At 38.5% G+C, this 16,700-nt stretch overlaps 1 protein-coding gene across 1 annotated transcript in view; it reads left to right on the top strand.

The window, feature by feature from the left end:
• Window positions 1-15,839, top strand: part of LOC134666808 (very long chain fatty acid elongase 4-like) — a 42,630-nt gene extending 26,791 nt beyond the window's left edge. The window contains exons 3-7 of the mRNA XM_063524106.1: window positions 6,067-6,335; window positions 8,105-8,276; window positions 9,957-10,084; window positions 12,736-12,885; window positions 15,619-15,839. Coding sequence (XP_063380176.1) covers window positions 6,067-6,335; window positions 8,105-8,276; window positions 9,957-10,084; window positions 12,736-12,885; window positions 15,619-15,702 — 803 coding nt within the window. The 3' untranslated portion in view covers window positions 15,703-15,839. The remainder of the gene's footprint in view (window positions 1-6,066; window positions 6,336-8,104; window positions 8,277-9,956; window positions 10,085-12,735; window positions 12,886-15,618) is intronic.
• The last annotated feature ends 861 nt before the right edge of the window (window positions 15,840-16,700 follow it).

Raw genomic sequence — 16,700 nt, forward strand, 5'->3', positions numbered from 1 at the left:
TTGTAATTAAGTGAATGAAGCATTATATGGAGTATAAAAATGTTTACGAATTACCAGAACGCGGGAAAAATTAAAAAAGACCTCCTCCATATAGGATTTAAAACGGGTCTTGCATATGTTTTTAAAATCCACTTCTATCATTGCGTTCTGGGCCTTCTGGGCAAGTCAAATTAAAGAAAAAGGTTTGAAGATATATCTAAATAGATACATTCAAACGGCTTCTGATTGTATGTATTTAGATATATCTTCAAACCTTTTTCTTTAATTTGACTTGCCCAGAAGGCCCAGAACGCAATGATAGAAGTGGATTTTAAAAACATATGCAAGACCCGTTTTAAATCCTATATGGAGGAGGTCTTTTTTAATTTTTCCCGCGTTCTGGTAATTCGTAAACATTTTTATACTCCATATAATGCTTCATTCACTTAATTACAAACGCCTTCGATTTATTTATATGCAATCAGCTTGGTTTCATGACATTTTGGGCCCTTTCGGGTACGTACAGAAGAACTTACTGCCTCATTAACGTGAATCGTAAGCGACATTCTTTTGTTTTATTGGAGTTTAGGTGGGATACTGTCAGATGTTTTTATTATTTTTTACGAAGCATTGTAGGCAATAGAACATTCTATTCAGCCAGCACTTTTTTTTCTATGCCACATCCTTAAAATATACATGTACACCGGTCACGCTCTTGTCAAACACACGTATATAAATGAAATTGTTGAATTGAAACTCACTCACTCTCACTCTCACTGATCGGAATCGTGAGCGAGATGGATGTGCGAATGTTCAGAGTTTTATTTTTTGTGTGTTTTTATTTGTGCCTTACGTACAAATAGCCATATGTTTGACGTGCCCCTCCTCCACAAAAATCGGCAGACTGTTTTGTACAGAAAATGACAGACAAGGGCGTCTCCATTACTAATTGCTCTAAGGCTGGGGCCTATTTTTACACGACTGCCCAAACAAAAAGAGTGTATTGTTTTCAGCGTTCATGTTTGTATGTATATATGTATGTGAGTTTCTTTATTCCACCATAACTCCTGAATGCCTTAACCGATTTAGATGTATGATACATCATTAGAATCCTTACGTCATCCCGACTAACATAGGCTATGTGACGTTATTATAAAACCAATATGGCGGACGTAATACACAAAACTGCGTCACGTTTAGAAAAAAAAATCTTGCAATCCTATCGAGTGGGGTCTCAAAATGAAGAGCCTTGAAAGACGATTTAAGATATATATGCAGCATACGCGTTTAAGTCTTATTTTGGTTAAATAAGGATTTACAAAATGTGCTAAGAAAAATAAATCCTTCTATCTAATTTAGTGAGCTATCAAATGAAAGGGTATTGACTGCTGATCATAAAAATATATACAAATCATCCATATGATTTGTATATAATTTTATAAGGTAAAAGGTTCACAAACATGTTCTAAATCGCCCTATTGAAATCTAAACCTGTGAACTTCGATTTAAGCGATAGGGTTTGAATAATTTATGGCTTATTGCATTCTTATATTTCTTGTGAATAAAATTGTACTTAACTACTAATTCAACCCGACTGTAAAAAAACAGATTTTGATTTAACACGTGCATAGGTAGGTAGGTATATACCAACCTCAACCATTTCTTCTTAACTTTAGTAATAAACTAATTTTCATAATAGTAAGAAGTATTTAAGTGACAATGATTATACATATTATGTCTTTCTATACTTGTATAGGTCGACTGTAACAATAGAAGTGTCTTGTCATACTATGTCTGAACACCAAATTAAAGGCGCACCAAAGGTAAACTTCGCGTAGGGCCGAAAGCCCGAAGTGTCCAAAAGAGGCGTACCTACCTTTAGTATAATATTGTACGCTTACCAAAGCCGAGCGCTTTCGGCGCCCTCATACTCAAAACGTTGGGCGTAGCCCGACGTACGTTGCGCGCTGTACGCTTACCAATCCCGGGCGCCTCCGGCACCCTCATACTTAAAGCGTCGAGCGTAGCCCGACCTACGTGGCGCGCCGGACGCGTTCCAAAACCGGGCGCCTTCGGCGCCCTCATACTAAGAGTGTCGGGCGTAGCCCGACGTACGTGGCGCCGCTGTACGCGTTTCAAAACCGGGCGCCATCGGCGCCCTCATCCTAAAAGAGTCGGGCGTAGCCCGACGTACAAGACACGCTGTACGCGTTCCAAAGCCGGGCGCCTTCATACTTAAATCGTCGGGCGTAGCCCGACCTACGTGGCGCGCCGTACGCGTTGCAAAACCGGGCGCCTTCGGCACCCTCATACTAAGAGTGTCGGGCGTAGGTAGCCCGATGTACGTGGCGTATTGTATGCGTTCCATAACCGGGTGCCTTCGGTGCCCTCATATTTAAAGCGTCGGGCGTAGCCCGACGTACGTGGCGCGCTGTATGTGTTCCAAAACCGGGCGCCTTCGGCGCCCTCATATTTAAAGCGTCGGGCGTAGCCCGACGAAACGTGGCGCGCCGGACGCGTTCCAAAACGGGGCGCCTTCGGCGCTTTCATACTAAGAGTGTCGGGCGTAGCCCGACGTACGTGGCGCGCTGTATGTGTTCCAAAACCGGGCGCCTTCGGCGCCCTCATATTTAAAGCGTCGGGCGTAGCCCGACGAAACGTGGCGCGCCGGACGCGTTCCAAAACGGGGCGCCTTCGGCGCTTTCATACTAAGAGTGTCGGGCGTAGCCCGACGTACGTGGCGCGCTGTACGCGTTTCAAAACCGGGCGCCTTCATACATAAATTGTCGGGCGTAGCTCGACCTACGCGCCGTACGCGTTGGAAAACCGGGCGCCTTCGGCACCCACATACTAAGAGTGTCGGGCGTAGGTAGCCCGATGTACGTGGCGTACTGTACGCGTTTCAAAACCGGGCGCCTTCATACATAAATCCTCGGGCATAGCCCGAACCTACGTGGCGCGCCGTACGCGTTGCAAAACCGGGCGCCTTCGGCGCCCTCATACTAAAAGTGTCGGGCGTAGCTAGCCCGATGTACGTGGCGTACTGTATGCGTTCCATAACCGGGTGCCTTCGGTGCCCTCATATTTAAAGCGTCGGGCGTAGCCCGACGTACGTGGCGCGCTGTATGTGTTCCAAAACCGGGCGCCTTCGGCGCCCTCATACTTAAAGCTTCGGGCGTAGCCCGACGTACGTGGCGCGCTGTACGCGTTTCAAAACCGGGCGCCTTCGGCGCCCTCATCCTAAAAGAGTCAGGCGTAGCCCGACGTACACGACACGCTGTACGCGTTCCAAAGCCGGGTGCCTTTGGCGCCCTCATACTTAAATCGTCGGGCGTAGCCCGACCTACGTGGCGCGCCGTACGCGTTGCAAAACCGGGCGCCGAACATACTAAGAGTGTCGGGCATAGATAGCCCGACGTACGTGGCGCGCTGCACGCGATCCAAAGCTAGGTGCCTTCGACTTTCTCATGCTAAAAGAGTCGAACGTAGCCCAACGTACGTGGCGCGCTGCACGGGGTCCTACTTCTACTTCTTTCTAAGAAGTTATATTTAAAAATGTCGAATATCCCAAATTGTGAACACATCCACATATTGTCCACAGAAAAGAAGCCCGGACGTATTCCGGAACGGTGAGCTTAATTAAAAGGTCCCAGTTCCAGAAGCTAATATCAACATAAAAAAAACTTCGTGGACAAACTAAATGGCCGGGGGAAATCTATATACCTACCTTAAATCATAGTTTTATACATAGTGTTTTTCACTAAAATGTTCAAAATAAAATAATTAATTAAAAAATTAAAAACACGACTGCTGCATTTTAAAGCGAACTGAAAAGCTAAAAATAATGTTCATATGTTAGTTACATAACTTTATGAATCTAAATTGGAATGTAAATATACACTCACGGTCATTCACAGTAAATACTAAGGGTTATGCTCATTTATGACCGTGAATGTAGGTACGTGTTCATTTAATTTCTATTGCAGTCGGGGGACCTTTTGAATGAGATGCACTTAGGCACACCAAGGTCCCCCGATTGTAATTGAAATTAAATGTACACGTACCTACATTCACGGTCATAAATGAGCATAACCCTTAGTATTTACTGTGAATGACCGTGAGTGTATATTTACATTCCAATTTAGATTCATAAAGTTATGTAACTAACATATGAACATTATTTTTAGCTTTTCAGTTCGCTTTGAAATGCAGCAGTCGTGTTTTTAATTTTTTAATTAATTATTTTATGTACAAAGGTATTTGTGACGTTCAGTTAAAGACGAAATTTTCTTGTATCTTTATACGAATAACCTGTCTGAGCGTCCTTATGGTATGCGAAAAAGTGGTACCTTTTGATTCGGAACGTCACATTTAATGCATTTAAACTTACGACTGAGCTGTCCAGCCAAACTTAATTTTGCAAAGTTTGATCCATAAATAATCTAAAAGGGTGAAAACTATTTAATTTAACTATTTATTAACTTCTTTGGCGGAATTTACCGCCCCGTAATTTGCTTAATTAATGGTATTTTACGACTGGAGCGGCATTTATACTTTCAAATTCAGAACGGTTATTATATTGACAGCATCTTGGGCACGCTTGTTTAATTTGCTGACTAATTAGTAATATCAAATTAACAACAGTATTATAAGTTTTGTGTCAAACGAGGTGTATTTATGTAGTGTTTTGTTTGAAGTGGAAAAAGTATGACTGCGCATATTGCATATTGATACTTACACAAAATTAATTACTTTAAAAGCATTTTAAAAGTCGCTTTCACAACTTCACCGTCCCACGTGCAATTTTTTTGCTCTGAGAATAAATTAAAAAATATACATGGAGAAAATGCCGCCAGCATTTTGGGCACAATGGCTCAAGGGCCTATTTTAGATTTAAGCTAGTTATTAATTTCGTTTAGTAGTACCATTGTATACTGAAAATAAATGAGTTTCGAGTTAATTAAATTTCTATGAAAATATTTTAATTTGTGTTAGTTCAAGTAGTCACTACTATTTCGATTTGATATTATTTAGTTTAACCCTATAGCTATTTTCATTATAGGTACAGAACTATCTTTGCAAAACAGGTATATTTTAATAAATACAGGATGTACCTCTTTTGGGCCGACTGATATCTGCGCTAGGTATAGGTACATATGTAGTGCATATAATTGTTTTTGGATGTATTTTCTCGGAAACGTTCGTATTTGTAATGCTACTTCAGTCAACCTCAGTACTTTTTGTACCTACAGAGACTGACTGAAATAGTAAGACACATTTGTACGTTTCCGTGAAAATACGATGGAAAATAATAATGCACTTATATCTGTTTATTATTTTTTGTCTCATTTTTATTTAAGTATTACTATTTTTATTGCATGTAAAATTACAAAGAAATCCATTATTTAATACAATATTATCATAATAAAACTACTAACTAATCTAGCTTACTGACTAACTTATACTAAAACTAAACTAAAACACGAATTAAATATAAAAAAACCTCACTAAAGTCTCCTGCCTCTGGAATGGTGCCAAGGATGCTGGCGGCTCGGCGTTGCCCTTTTTGCACCGCCAGACTTAAACGCTGGGCAAAGAAAGAGCCTGCTCTATGGTGAAAGCATTTGTATTTATAATATTAAGCAATTAACTGCTTTTTTTTTTTCTTTTTTTTTAGCCTATTAGTGTGTCTCACTACTGGGCAAAGGCCTCCCCTCTTTTCTGCCACTTGTCTCTGTCTAATGCACTCTCCCGCCACTCCACACAGAATGTATGAAGGCCGCAATGCTGAAATGGGACTGGGCAGGGCACATCTGCCGAATGCACCCAGAGCGCTGGGCTAAAGTATCCACGGACTGGATCCCACAGGATGGATCTCGGGGCAGAGGAAGACCCAAACGGAGATGGCGGGACAACCTAGATACATTAACTGCATTAAAACATAAAATATACTTCCAGTTTTCAGTGTACCTGAACTACTTAACTACTTAGTAAAAAAAATCTAATGTTTCTACCAACACAATCATCTAATCTATCATTAGCACTCTTAGCACTGTTTTCCTGAACATTATTTTTCATTTGTTTCAGACAAGAGAACAAAAGGATGGCCGCTAGTCGACTCGCCAGCTCCAACAGTATTTTACACAATATTGTATCTCTTCATCGTGTGGTCAGGACCCAAACTCATGAAGAACCGTCAACCCTTCCAACTGACTTGGCTATTAGTACCTTATAATCTGGCCATGGCTGGTCTGAATGCTTTCATAGCCGTGAGGTTACTGACGGCATCTTTCCGATTGAGATATAGTTATATATGCGAGCCGTGCCGGCAAAAATACGATCCTGATGAATTACAAGTAAGTAATCATTTATTTTTTTATAATTAGTCCGTGGCAAACAAGAATACGGGCGGCCTGATGGTAAACAGTCTCCGTAGCCCATGGAACTCCAGAGGTGTTACATGCGCATTGCCGACCCTAACGCTCCCTCCGCATTCTCGTTGTTCTCTGGCACCTTCGGGCTGAAACAATTAAGCTGGTTTATGGTACATTAAGTCAGAAACTTAAGGATTAATGTAAATTACTAATTGGTTTTGTTTTAGGCCCAAAACTCAGCTAACTTTCACTAAAAAAGCACCGCGTTTTTTTACCAACCACCTCAGATAAGTGGCAGTCCAGTCCAGTAAATTTATTGAAATCGCTTAGCAACTCCAATAGTTATTTGTTTACAAGGGGGCAAAGTTGTTGTTTAACCGCTCGTGCTAATATTGATACCTAAGTTTAGTAAACGAAAGATTCAAAAATTGAACCACGAGCGTTGCGAGGGTTTCCAAGCACGAGAGTTAAACAAAATTTGCCCCCGAGTGAAACACAACATTTTTCACCACACCAACCCGAACCAAATATTAAATGTAAAATATCAAACAAAATCAAACCAAATCAAATTCAAATGAATGTTACTAAATATTTATCATCCAAAATGATCATTTAAAAGTCAATTCTACCAGTAAACATAAGAAAACAACTCAAAATTTGCTTTTGATTACTTTGCCTCACATGTGAATTACTGATAGCAAAGTACTTTGCTATCCGTTTTTGAAGTGCAAAGTAAGCCTTTCAAAGCTGGTGTGGTGAAAAAATATTTGTGTCTCAGTTAAATAAACAGGAACACAATAATTAAATAATATCAACACAATATACAACATAATATCAACACCGGCCAAGTCCTTTAGGTTTCCGTTGAAGGATTTTAGTGAGTATTTCTGTAGGATGTGATGGATGGTTCGTTATTGTGCGCTATTAAGGTACCACTTAAGTACACCCGGGCGTATAAATTCAACCCCATTTGGGCCTTTTCATAAATCCGTTTCCTAATTTTTCTTATATTTGTAAATTAATACTAATATTTCTCCTCTCTCATTGAATCTTTTAGCCTATAGCGACCCAGCATACTCATTATTTCACTTATCCCGGCCCTCCTTGCTACCAGATATAACACAGCGGCGAAGGTACTCAAAAATAGCTGCACAAGCACATGCCTCTAATTATCGAGGCGTTAGTAGTGCCTGTCCAGATATTAGAGCACCCAACTGATGACAACGGCACTGACTAATTACTATTACTTTTAAATAAATGATGTTCTACTAAAATTTTATACAAACCTCGTAATAACCAGCATACAGGATGTTACTGACCATGGGGCTTTAAATTCAGGGCTCGATTCTACTCGCTAAACTGAGCTACTTTTATTATGGCACCAACCCCGAAAGCCCGAAAAAATTTTTTACTTTTTCATACATTTTGGCTGATCAGATGTTGACGTTTTCTATGGAAAAGCCAAAAAAAATTCCCCGATTTTAGGGTTTGTCTCATAGTAAAAGTAACTCAGTTTAGCGAGTAAAATCAAGCCCTGGAATTAAAGTACCATGGTCAGACACATACTGTATAAACTTTTTTTATTTTATTTGAACCTTATTCTATAAGTAAATTTGAACGAATTTCGTTTATTTTAAAAAGCAATTAAACAAAAGTAATACTACTTTATTTGGTTCATGTAAGGTTCAAGTTAGAGACGATTATGTAGATTTTAATATACATTTAGTAAATTTTTTCTTTGACTTTTTCAGATAGCAGATGCAGTGTGGTGGTACTACTTCTCGAAGCTTCTAGAATTCTGTGACACATTCTTCTTTATTTTGCGTAAGAAGGACGAGCAGCTGACCTTCCTGCATGTTTACCATCACTCCACGATGTTCAGCTTCTGGTGGATCGGCATCAAGTGGGTGCCGAGTGGATCAAGTAAGTTGACATGCAACATACATCATCTTCCTCGCGTTCCGGTATTTTGCCACGGCTCATGGGAGTCTGGGTCCGCTTGGCAACTAATCCTAAGAGTTAGCGCAGACACTGGTTTTTACGAAAGCGACTGCCATCTGACCTTCCGACTCAGAGGATAAACTAGGCCTTATTGAGATTAGTCCGGTTTAAGATTAGAGCGGCTAAGGCGGTCACAAATATCTGAACACGCCTCTATTGTCAGGGCGTTAGAGTGCGTGTTCAGATATTGTGAACAACTTGGCTGCTCCGATATATCTGATGGCGGCTGTACATCGTTCGATCTCGTTTTTTTCGCCAATAGCCGTAGGTATAATCAAGACGTAAAAAAACCTTTTATGGACCCGAGAAGTTTTAGCGTTTCAGTCTTGAAACTAAAGTTCTAATGGCAGTTGTTCTCAAATTAGTATGCAGACAACGTTTCAGTTGTTAAAGATAAAAATATCTAGGGCCTCTGGTAAAAATCTAAAAACTTTTCTTATATACTTGCAATAATTTAGCTGGTTTATAAGATAGGTTTGCTTTGCTTCTACTTTCCTTATGCGCACTGCCAAGGAATGGAATTCCTTGCCGGCGTCTATATTTCCGTGTTCTTATAACCCGGCAACCTTCAAATCAAGAGTGAACAGGCACCTTCTGGGCGAGCTCGCTCCATCGTAGGCCACGTCTACGCTTTGGCTAGCCTGTGGCCATGAGTAAGCCCATTCATAAAAAAAAAAATAGGTACATTGGTGAGGTAAATGTACTAGTGCGCGACATGGTATGACAAACTATTAGCCGTTGGTAGATGACACCTTGCTGTCACCTCTATTGACAATGACTTAAGTTTGAAGATGACATGTACTGGGACTGCGTTGAGCACCAGTACGTTTACCTTACCAATTATACATTGGAAAAACTTGAAATTGAATTTGAGCAAATGAGAAAGGAACAAACACTAAAAAGGTGAAAGACGATTTAATAAGAACAATAACAATATTAGAATTTAAAAAAAGTTTCATAACATCGCGCAGGTTTTCGTATTAAATATAATTTATATAGATAGATTAATTTTATGGTATGTCGTTCACTGTTTATTCTGGCAAATAAAATGGACTGATTCTGATTCTGCAGTGTAGAGTGACCGTATACATGGTGTAACATGAGGAAACCGATTTTTTTGACTGTATTTGTACATAAACAAAAATGTTATTGGTAAACTTGTCACTTAAAATAGATTTTTACATTTTTTTTTCCAAAAACCTACTTTTTGCTAAGTGTAACTTGTCACTTTTTGACATCTTAAAAACATTTATTTACATACAATATATATACAGTGGTACAACTAAACGAAATTAATAACTAGCTTAAATCTAAAATAGGCCCCTGAGGCATTGTACCATTGACATCTATCAAAAAGGATATTTAGACTACGTCCCATAGCAGTAACATCACCATCAAAAAGGCCTTTTACACTATGTAACAATAAAAACTTGTTTTTTAATTAATACGTATTATTTCTGAAACTAGGCGAATTTCAAAAAAGTTTATAGGACATTTTGTCTCTGAATATGATCAAGAATACGCTGTTTAAATTATTCGGTTTCCTCATGTTACAACTTACACCGTGTATATTGAATAAAATATGACCCATCTTCATTCCAGCATTCCTGCCAGCCATGGTGAACAGCGCCATTCACGTCCTCATGTACACCTACTACGGTCTCTCCGTGTTCGGTCCCGCCGTCAGCAAGTTCCTGTGGTGGAAGAAATACCTCACAATCCTTCAACTGGTAAATAATTCTAAACGAAATTACTACTACGGCTAATTAAAACCAAAATATGACTTTGCTAAACCGCGAAAAGATACCTAACGTGCTTATAAAACATATGGCAGAAACCATATCTCAACACAATCTCAGTCGAAAAGTGCTCGAGTGGAGACCACGGACTAGCAAGCGCAGCGTAGGACGTCCACCCACAAGATGGACGGACGACCTTGTTAAGGCCGCCGAAAGACGCTGGATGCGGGTCGCTTCCAACCGGTACGAATTGAGGTCCAAGGGGGAGGCCTATGTTCAGCAGTGGACGTCTTATGACTGAGATGATGATGATATCTCAACGGTGGAACCGTTCTCTAAGCACCATACTGGGCTGGCTGAGATGTAGGATCAGTATCGCCGTTATACGCGCCACCAGCATGTGTATCCGAGGCACACATCACCGTTTTAAGTCCACCGCTTGGGTTTGACGACGGTGCCGCCCTTCCACACATCGATTGAAACCACTTTTCTACCCTACCCACATATGTATTACCTAACCCTTTGCCTATGTATTACTTATGATTGTCCTAACGTGCTAGTCAATCAGTGCTAACCACTGCAGCTACACAAGCACAGGCACAGTTGCAGGGTTAGCACTGATTGACTAGCACGTTATCTTTTCGCGGATTAGCAAAGTAATATTTTGGTTTTAATTAAAATGGATTTCCGAAAAGTAACGCCTGATTCTATTCACAACTACTACGGCCTCAAATAAGGCTCCGCCTTCTAATATTGTCAGTTACATTAAATATAAACTGATGAATAGGCACCTGTGGTGCAAGAAATAATTCCCCATAATGTTACTAAAAATATTAGCCGATAGGTGTGTAATGTGTTACGATTTCTCTGTTTTCATCAGAAATACCTACATTTCTTGTGGAAGAAATAACTCAAACTAAATATGATGATAATAATTATATTAGTACTTAATAGTAGTTTATGTGACTGCTACATAATGAAAGGCATTAAAATACGAGTGTGGGTTTATGAAACGAATGAAATGAGTTTCATAATAGTATCACACGAGTGTTTTAATGCCTAATTATGTACAGTTACATACACTGCTTTATCTACACACAAATTATAAACTTTCTATGATATATTCACCAACTTCATATTACAGCCGACTTTGCTCTCTGGCGGAACTCGCGGATATGAGATGGCGTCTCCGAAATATCTTTATCGCACATTTTACACGAAACATTTAAAAACAACAAAACAAATTATTTTTAACTTATAAACTAATTAAAAGATAAACTGTACGTCAAATGGCGGCAAATGAAAACTTTTTTCACGCACGTCACGCAACCGTAGTTTTTTTTTAATTCAGAGACAAACTAGAGTCGGGGTCGATTACCATGTCGTCCGATACCAACTTACATGCGAGATTTGTCAATATTGTATGCAATTGTCATTTGATTTCGAATAAAACGTCATCTCAACTGATATTAGAATAGGGGTCAAATCAAATTGCTTTTTTTTCAGAGATGTTCGAAATTTGAAATGCATTACCAAATCGATTTTGATATAGTAATGAAGCTATTACCACATTTTCACAGATAAGAAATTTGCTGTAACAAAATAGTTTATCGTAATGTGGGCCATTATAGACGGTCAAGCAAATCTTGTCAGTAGAAAAAGGCGCGAAATTCAAATTTTCTATGAGATGATATCCCTTCGCGCCTACAATTTTCAAATTTGCCGCCTTTTTCTACTGACAAGATCTGCTTGACCAAGTATATTTACGAATTTTGAAGGCATCATAGACAGTTTATGATATGTGTGTAGATAAAAATATTTACAGGTTACGTTCTTCAAACAAAAACGTGACTTTTGACACTGGCATATCTAATCTATATCGTGTCTAGTCGTAATATTGGACATATCTTAAAATTCGAACCGGGCCGTACCAAAAATTTCTGTTCATTCGACACACGCAGCGGTGACTTGAGATATCAACGCGAGCGTGTGAAGGGCGCAACTAAACGTACATTTTTGATACCGTTCGATAAAAGACGAATTATTTATTGCCTTTTGTAGCCCGTCGATAAATCGCACGCATATGGTGGATTTGTAATGAATCATCATCATCTTCATCGCGTTATCCCGGCATTTTTGCTACGGTTCATGGGAGCCTGGGGTCCGCTTGGCAATTAATCCCGAGAATTGGCGTAGGCACTAGTTTTTACGAATGCGACTGGCATCTGACCTTCTAACCCAGAGGGTAAACTAGACCTTGTTGGGATTAGTTCAGTTTCCACGCAACGTTTTCCTTCACCGAAAAACGTCTTCGTACATAAGTCATAGGTGTAACCCGGGCTTTTAATTTAACCCTCGACCTCCGGATTAAAAGTCGCACGCTCTTACCGCTAGGCCACAAGCGCTTCCAGGTGGATTTGCAATTAATATTACATAATATAAATATTTACCTTGGATGGGTTGTGTGCAAGAGGATATGAGAAAGAAAGGAGTGAGTGCTGAGGTGAAGAAAGACACAGGAGAATGGAAGAAAAAAACATGTGCCGACCCCACATAACGTGGGATAAGGATAAGGGCAGGAAAAAGAAGAAGAATATAAATATTTACCTGTATAATTGTATATTTACTTTTTTACTTTCCAGATCCAATTCACAGCAGCGCTAGTGTTAGGCATTAACGGCATCCGAATGGGCTGCGAGTTCCCTCTCTGGATGCATTACGTCCTCATCTTCTATATGATCTCCTTCATCGTTCTCTTTGGAAACTTCTACATAAAAGCCTATCTTGCGAAGGTTGGTATCATTTTCACATTTACTGGAGTCTGTGCGGAAAGGGAAAATTCGTGGAATACATTGGACACCATACATATGACGACTCTTCTCTTTCCGCACAGATTATTTAGATCACTTTTACCTTAACCCTTTGCCGCATACAAAACCATATGGTGGATATGATATTCATCTCTATTGACAGCAATTAAAGTTCAAATTTAAACAAATATTTATTATTACATGCAGTAAAGGGGTCCACAGATAACCAGTTAACCGGACTATATATTATTAGCCTGTCAGTTAGTCGCTAAAGTTGAAGGGGGCGACTGATTACCGGTCCGCCGGACGATATCGGCCTGTCAGATAAAAGAAAAATTTGACGCTCCGAATAACTGACAGGCTGATATCGTCCGGCGAACTGGTAATCTGTGGACCCCTTAAGGGGTTTAAGTACTTATTAATGATTAGTAGTGATCCTTTGTTACGCTTTTTTATAAAGCATACATTTTTAATTCCTATACTATTATAGCGTATATTTCGTATATTAAAATAGTGCTCTTAATGCCGTAATAAGTACCTTTAATCTATTTACGTTTACATAATTATTATCAAATCGATAACACTTGCCACAGCAATTTACTTGAAAATCGAATCCGGTTACTTAATAGGAAACAATGCATAATAATTAGTAATAAACGTTTTCATTATGTAAATTGCTACACGCGTGCATACCCACCCACACTGTAAACTGTACATAGATGGACCTTATGCCCTTTGTAATAAGGTCCACCGATGTACAGTTAGGAGTGTTGCTGTTTGTACAATCAGTGGATCTCGGATCCTACTTTCACAATATCATGTGAATGATATCTTATGGAAAATATTTATGGTTATGTCGTACCTGGTGGGATGACAGGCTAATTTAATTTTTAGAGCTCCGTACAAAACTTTGTTCACGGAGCTCTTATGGGATCACTTCGGTCTTGCAGATCGGTTAAAATGCGATTTTCTCAAAGACCGTTTGATGAAGGTAGCTAAAATTTGGAACAGTTGTTAATACCAAGTAAATATCAGTCTACCACTAACACTATGAATGAGTCACAACCGCTTATTTCTGATTTTAGGAGGAAAAATAGGGGGTTAAGAGGGATAGGCTGAATTTTATTTTCATTTGTAATTTAAATAATTCCAATTGATATTCTGTTTTGTTTGCGACCTTTGTCTCTCTGCAATTACTACGGCACTATAATAGCTCCATTTGCCATATGAACTTCTAAAAGGGTATTATTATAAATGGAGTTTTGATGAACGAGTGCCCACATTACTTTTCTGTAGATTGCACGCTTTATACGAGTCTTCAATTAGTTACGCTAATTAGAAGCGCAATCTAAAGCAAACATGCGTATGCGCTCGCGGCGGCGTCGCATTCGTTAGATCTCGACGCAGCGTGAACGCAGCATACCGAAATCCTCGATTCTTGGTTACAAAATCTCCGTAACGGAACTTTCGCTTCTCAATGCACTTTTACTCACATTTCAAGTTTAAAAGTAATTATAGTTACATAAGTGACGCAAGAACAACGCGCTTGCGCAATGTGCAATTGACTTTTCAATTTTATGTAATGTTTTGGGGCTAAATAAAATTATTTTTTCTTTGACATACAGTTAAGGTTAGGTTAAGATATTTATTCTCATCAAAAAGAATAGATAGTATAGAGGGGTCCTGTCATTGTAAATTTTGTAGTCACAGTAAATTTACTGCCATCTATCGACACACGACTAAAACTCAAAATGAAAACGTATAAGATTATCAAAAAAATGTATATAATATGGATAAATGATTTTATTATTTTATATTATTTTGATTCATGTTCATTCACTGATATCTATGTGTTAAAATTGTTAAATATGAAACGGTGTCGTCACGCCATCTAGCCGAGCATAGGCTAAAGGTGTGTGCGCCATCTATGCGAGAATGACTTTTTCTTGATCTCCGAGGCACGTTTTTTCCTTAGACTTTATTCATCTTATACAAAGTTACATATGTCTTTGTTCTCATTATACACATACAAGTCATACGAGAACAGATTTACAAAGTAAAGCATTCGTATCTATCTGTTTGTCCTTCTACATATTTCTTTATTTCAGCAATTTGGCAGGCTAATAATTTTATACGGCCTTGGGAATTGGTAACTTAGGGAATATTTATTAAATGCCAGGATTTTAGAGGTTTCTTATGATTGAAATTCCTTTTCATTACTCTGAAAACATATAATCCAATCGTTCTGCCAGCGTTAAATTATTTTCATTTTATTTTATTTGTTTGGACAACTTACCGCTTGAGTAACAAGTTAGGAAATAAAATAGAAACAGTGAGCCAATTACAAGTTTCCACAGGCAGAAATTGCGTAAAGTACTGTCGACGTTAAATATATGTTTACACTTTTGCACCTTACTCCTTCGTAATAAGGCGAAAAATGTAAACATATCTTTGACGTCGACTGTGCCACATGGCATGGCGTGCGAAATTACAAAATACAATTAAAAATAATTATTTATATTTATTTCACTTCTTATAAATTATTTTATTCTAATATCCTTACCCGGGACACAATTTAAGTGTTTCGATTATGTCTCTCTATAACTACAAAATTTTATTTCATTTTCAATCAAACAGGCAGACAGAATAACTTATTAGGAGGATTAATTAAATAGACTGGTTTACCTTAAAACATATTATTTTAATTATTTTCAGGGAAGCAAATGTATGGAGGTGAGGTATGGCGAGTGCCTGGACGATGAAGAAACCATCGCGAAGAGGAAACTTAAACAATATTAAAGAATAATAATATGTTCTAAATATTTTATCTATGAGATAGGTAGAAATTATAGCTCTCTGGCGGTCGTAAACTATTTAATGTTATTGTTATGTTAAAGGTAATTTATTTTAATACATATAAATAAATTTGTTTATTACATTTTCTTTATTTATAGCCATATTCCTTGTAGGGCATTTCCTAGGAGGTATTAACCTCTTTAATAATTTTTGTACTGTGACCTATAACTTTCATGTTTAAAGTCCAAAAATGTATTACATTAAAACAATAATTTGTTAAGGCTTGGGTCTGGTCATAATTATGTGGTATCATAACACACTCATACATAATTATGTGACATTGTGCCCATTGATTATCACTCACGGTGATTAGTACGCGAGGTATGCTCTGAGAAGTTGTGTCATTAGCCTCATTATAGGTATCTCGCCCGCACCGTATAGTAAAAATAGAGTGTTCACTCCATACATCAGTATTGATTCCAAAACGATTATTATTTTCAAAGTCGACATCTAGCATCGAGAGATCTGATACTAGAATTCTGTAGTGCTGCGACTCACGAAAATTGTGTTGTACAACAATTTACAACTAATATTTAAAGCAGATAGAGTCGAAAATAGAGTTTCGGTTAATCCGGTTAAAATATTTGCTGAGACCGTGGTTCTCAACTATTGTGTAGTAACTGCCTTTAAGATACAGTCATGAAATTTAATTTCCTACCCAAATAGGTTTCAACGAAATCGTTGAAATGTTGTTGGACATTCACAATCCAATAAGGTCGAAAATTGCGACAGTTTGCTGTACGACATTGAACTTTACTTTACTTTCGGATTCTCTGGTCTAAAGTCTAAACTGTGAAATAATGCACATGTATATACATGTATGTATGTATTTTACTAAACTAGGCTCTTTGCTACTTAAAAAATTAGATAACTGGAAGAGGGTCGATGTATACTTACTAATCACAGAAACGACTTAGGGGACAGTTAGTACCGTTAGTTAA

The sequence above is a fragment of the Cydia fagiglandana genome, chromosome 8 (genome assembly GCF_963556715.1).
Source record: "Cydia fagiglandana chromosome 8, ilCydFagi1.1, whole genome shotgun sequence".
In the NCBI taxonomy this organism is placed as follows: domain Eukaryota; kingdom Metazoa; phylum Arthropoda; class Insecta; order Lepidoptera; family Tortricidae; genus Cydia; species Cydia fagiglandana.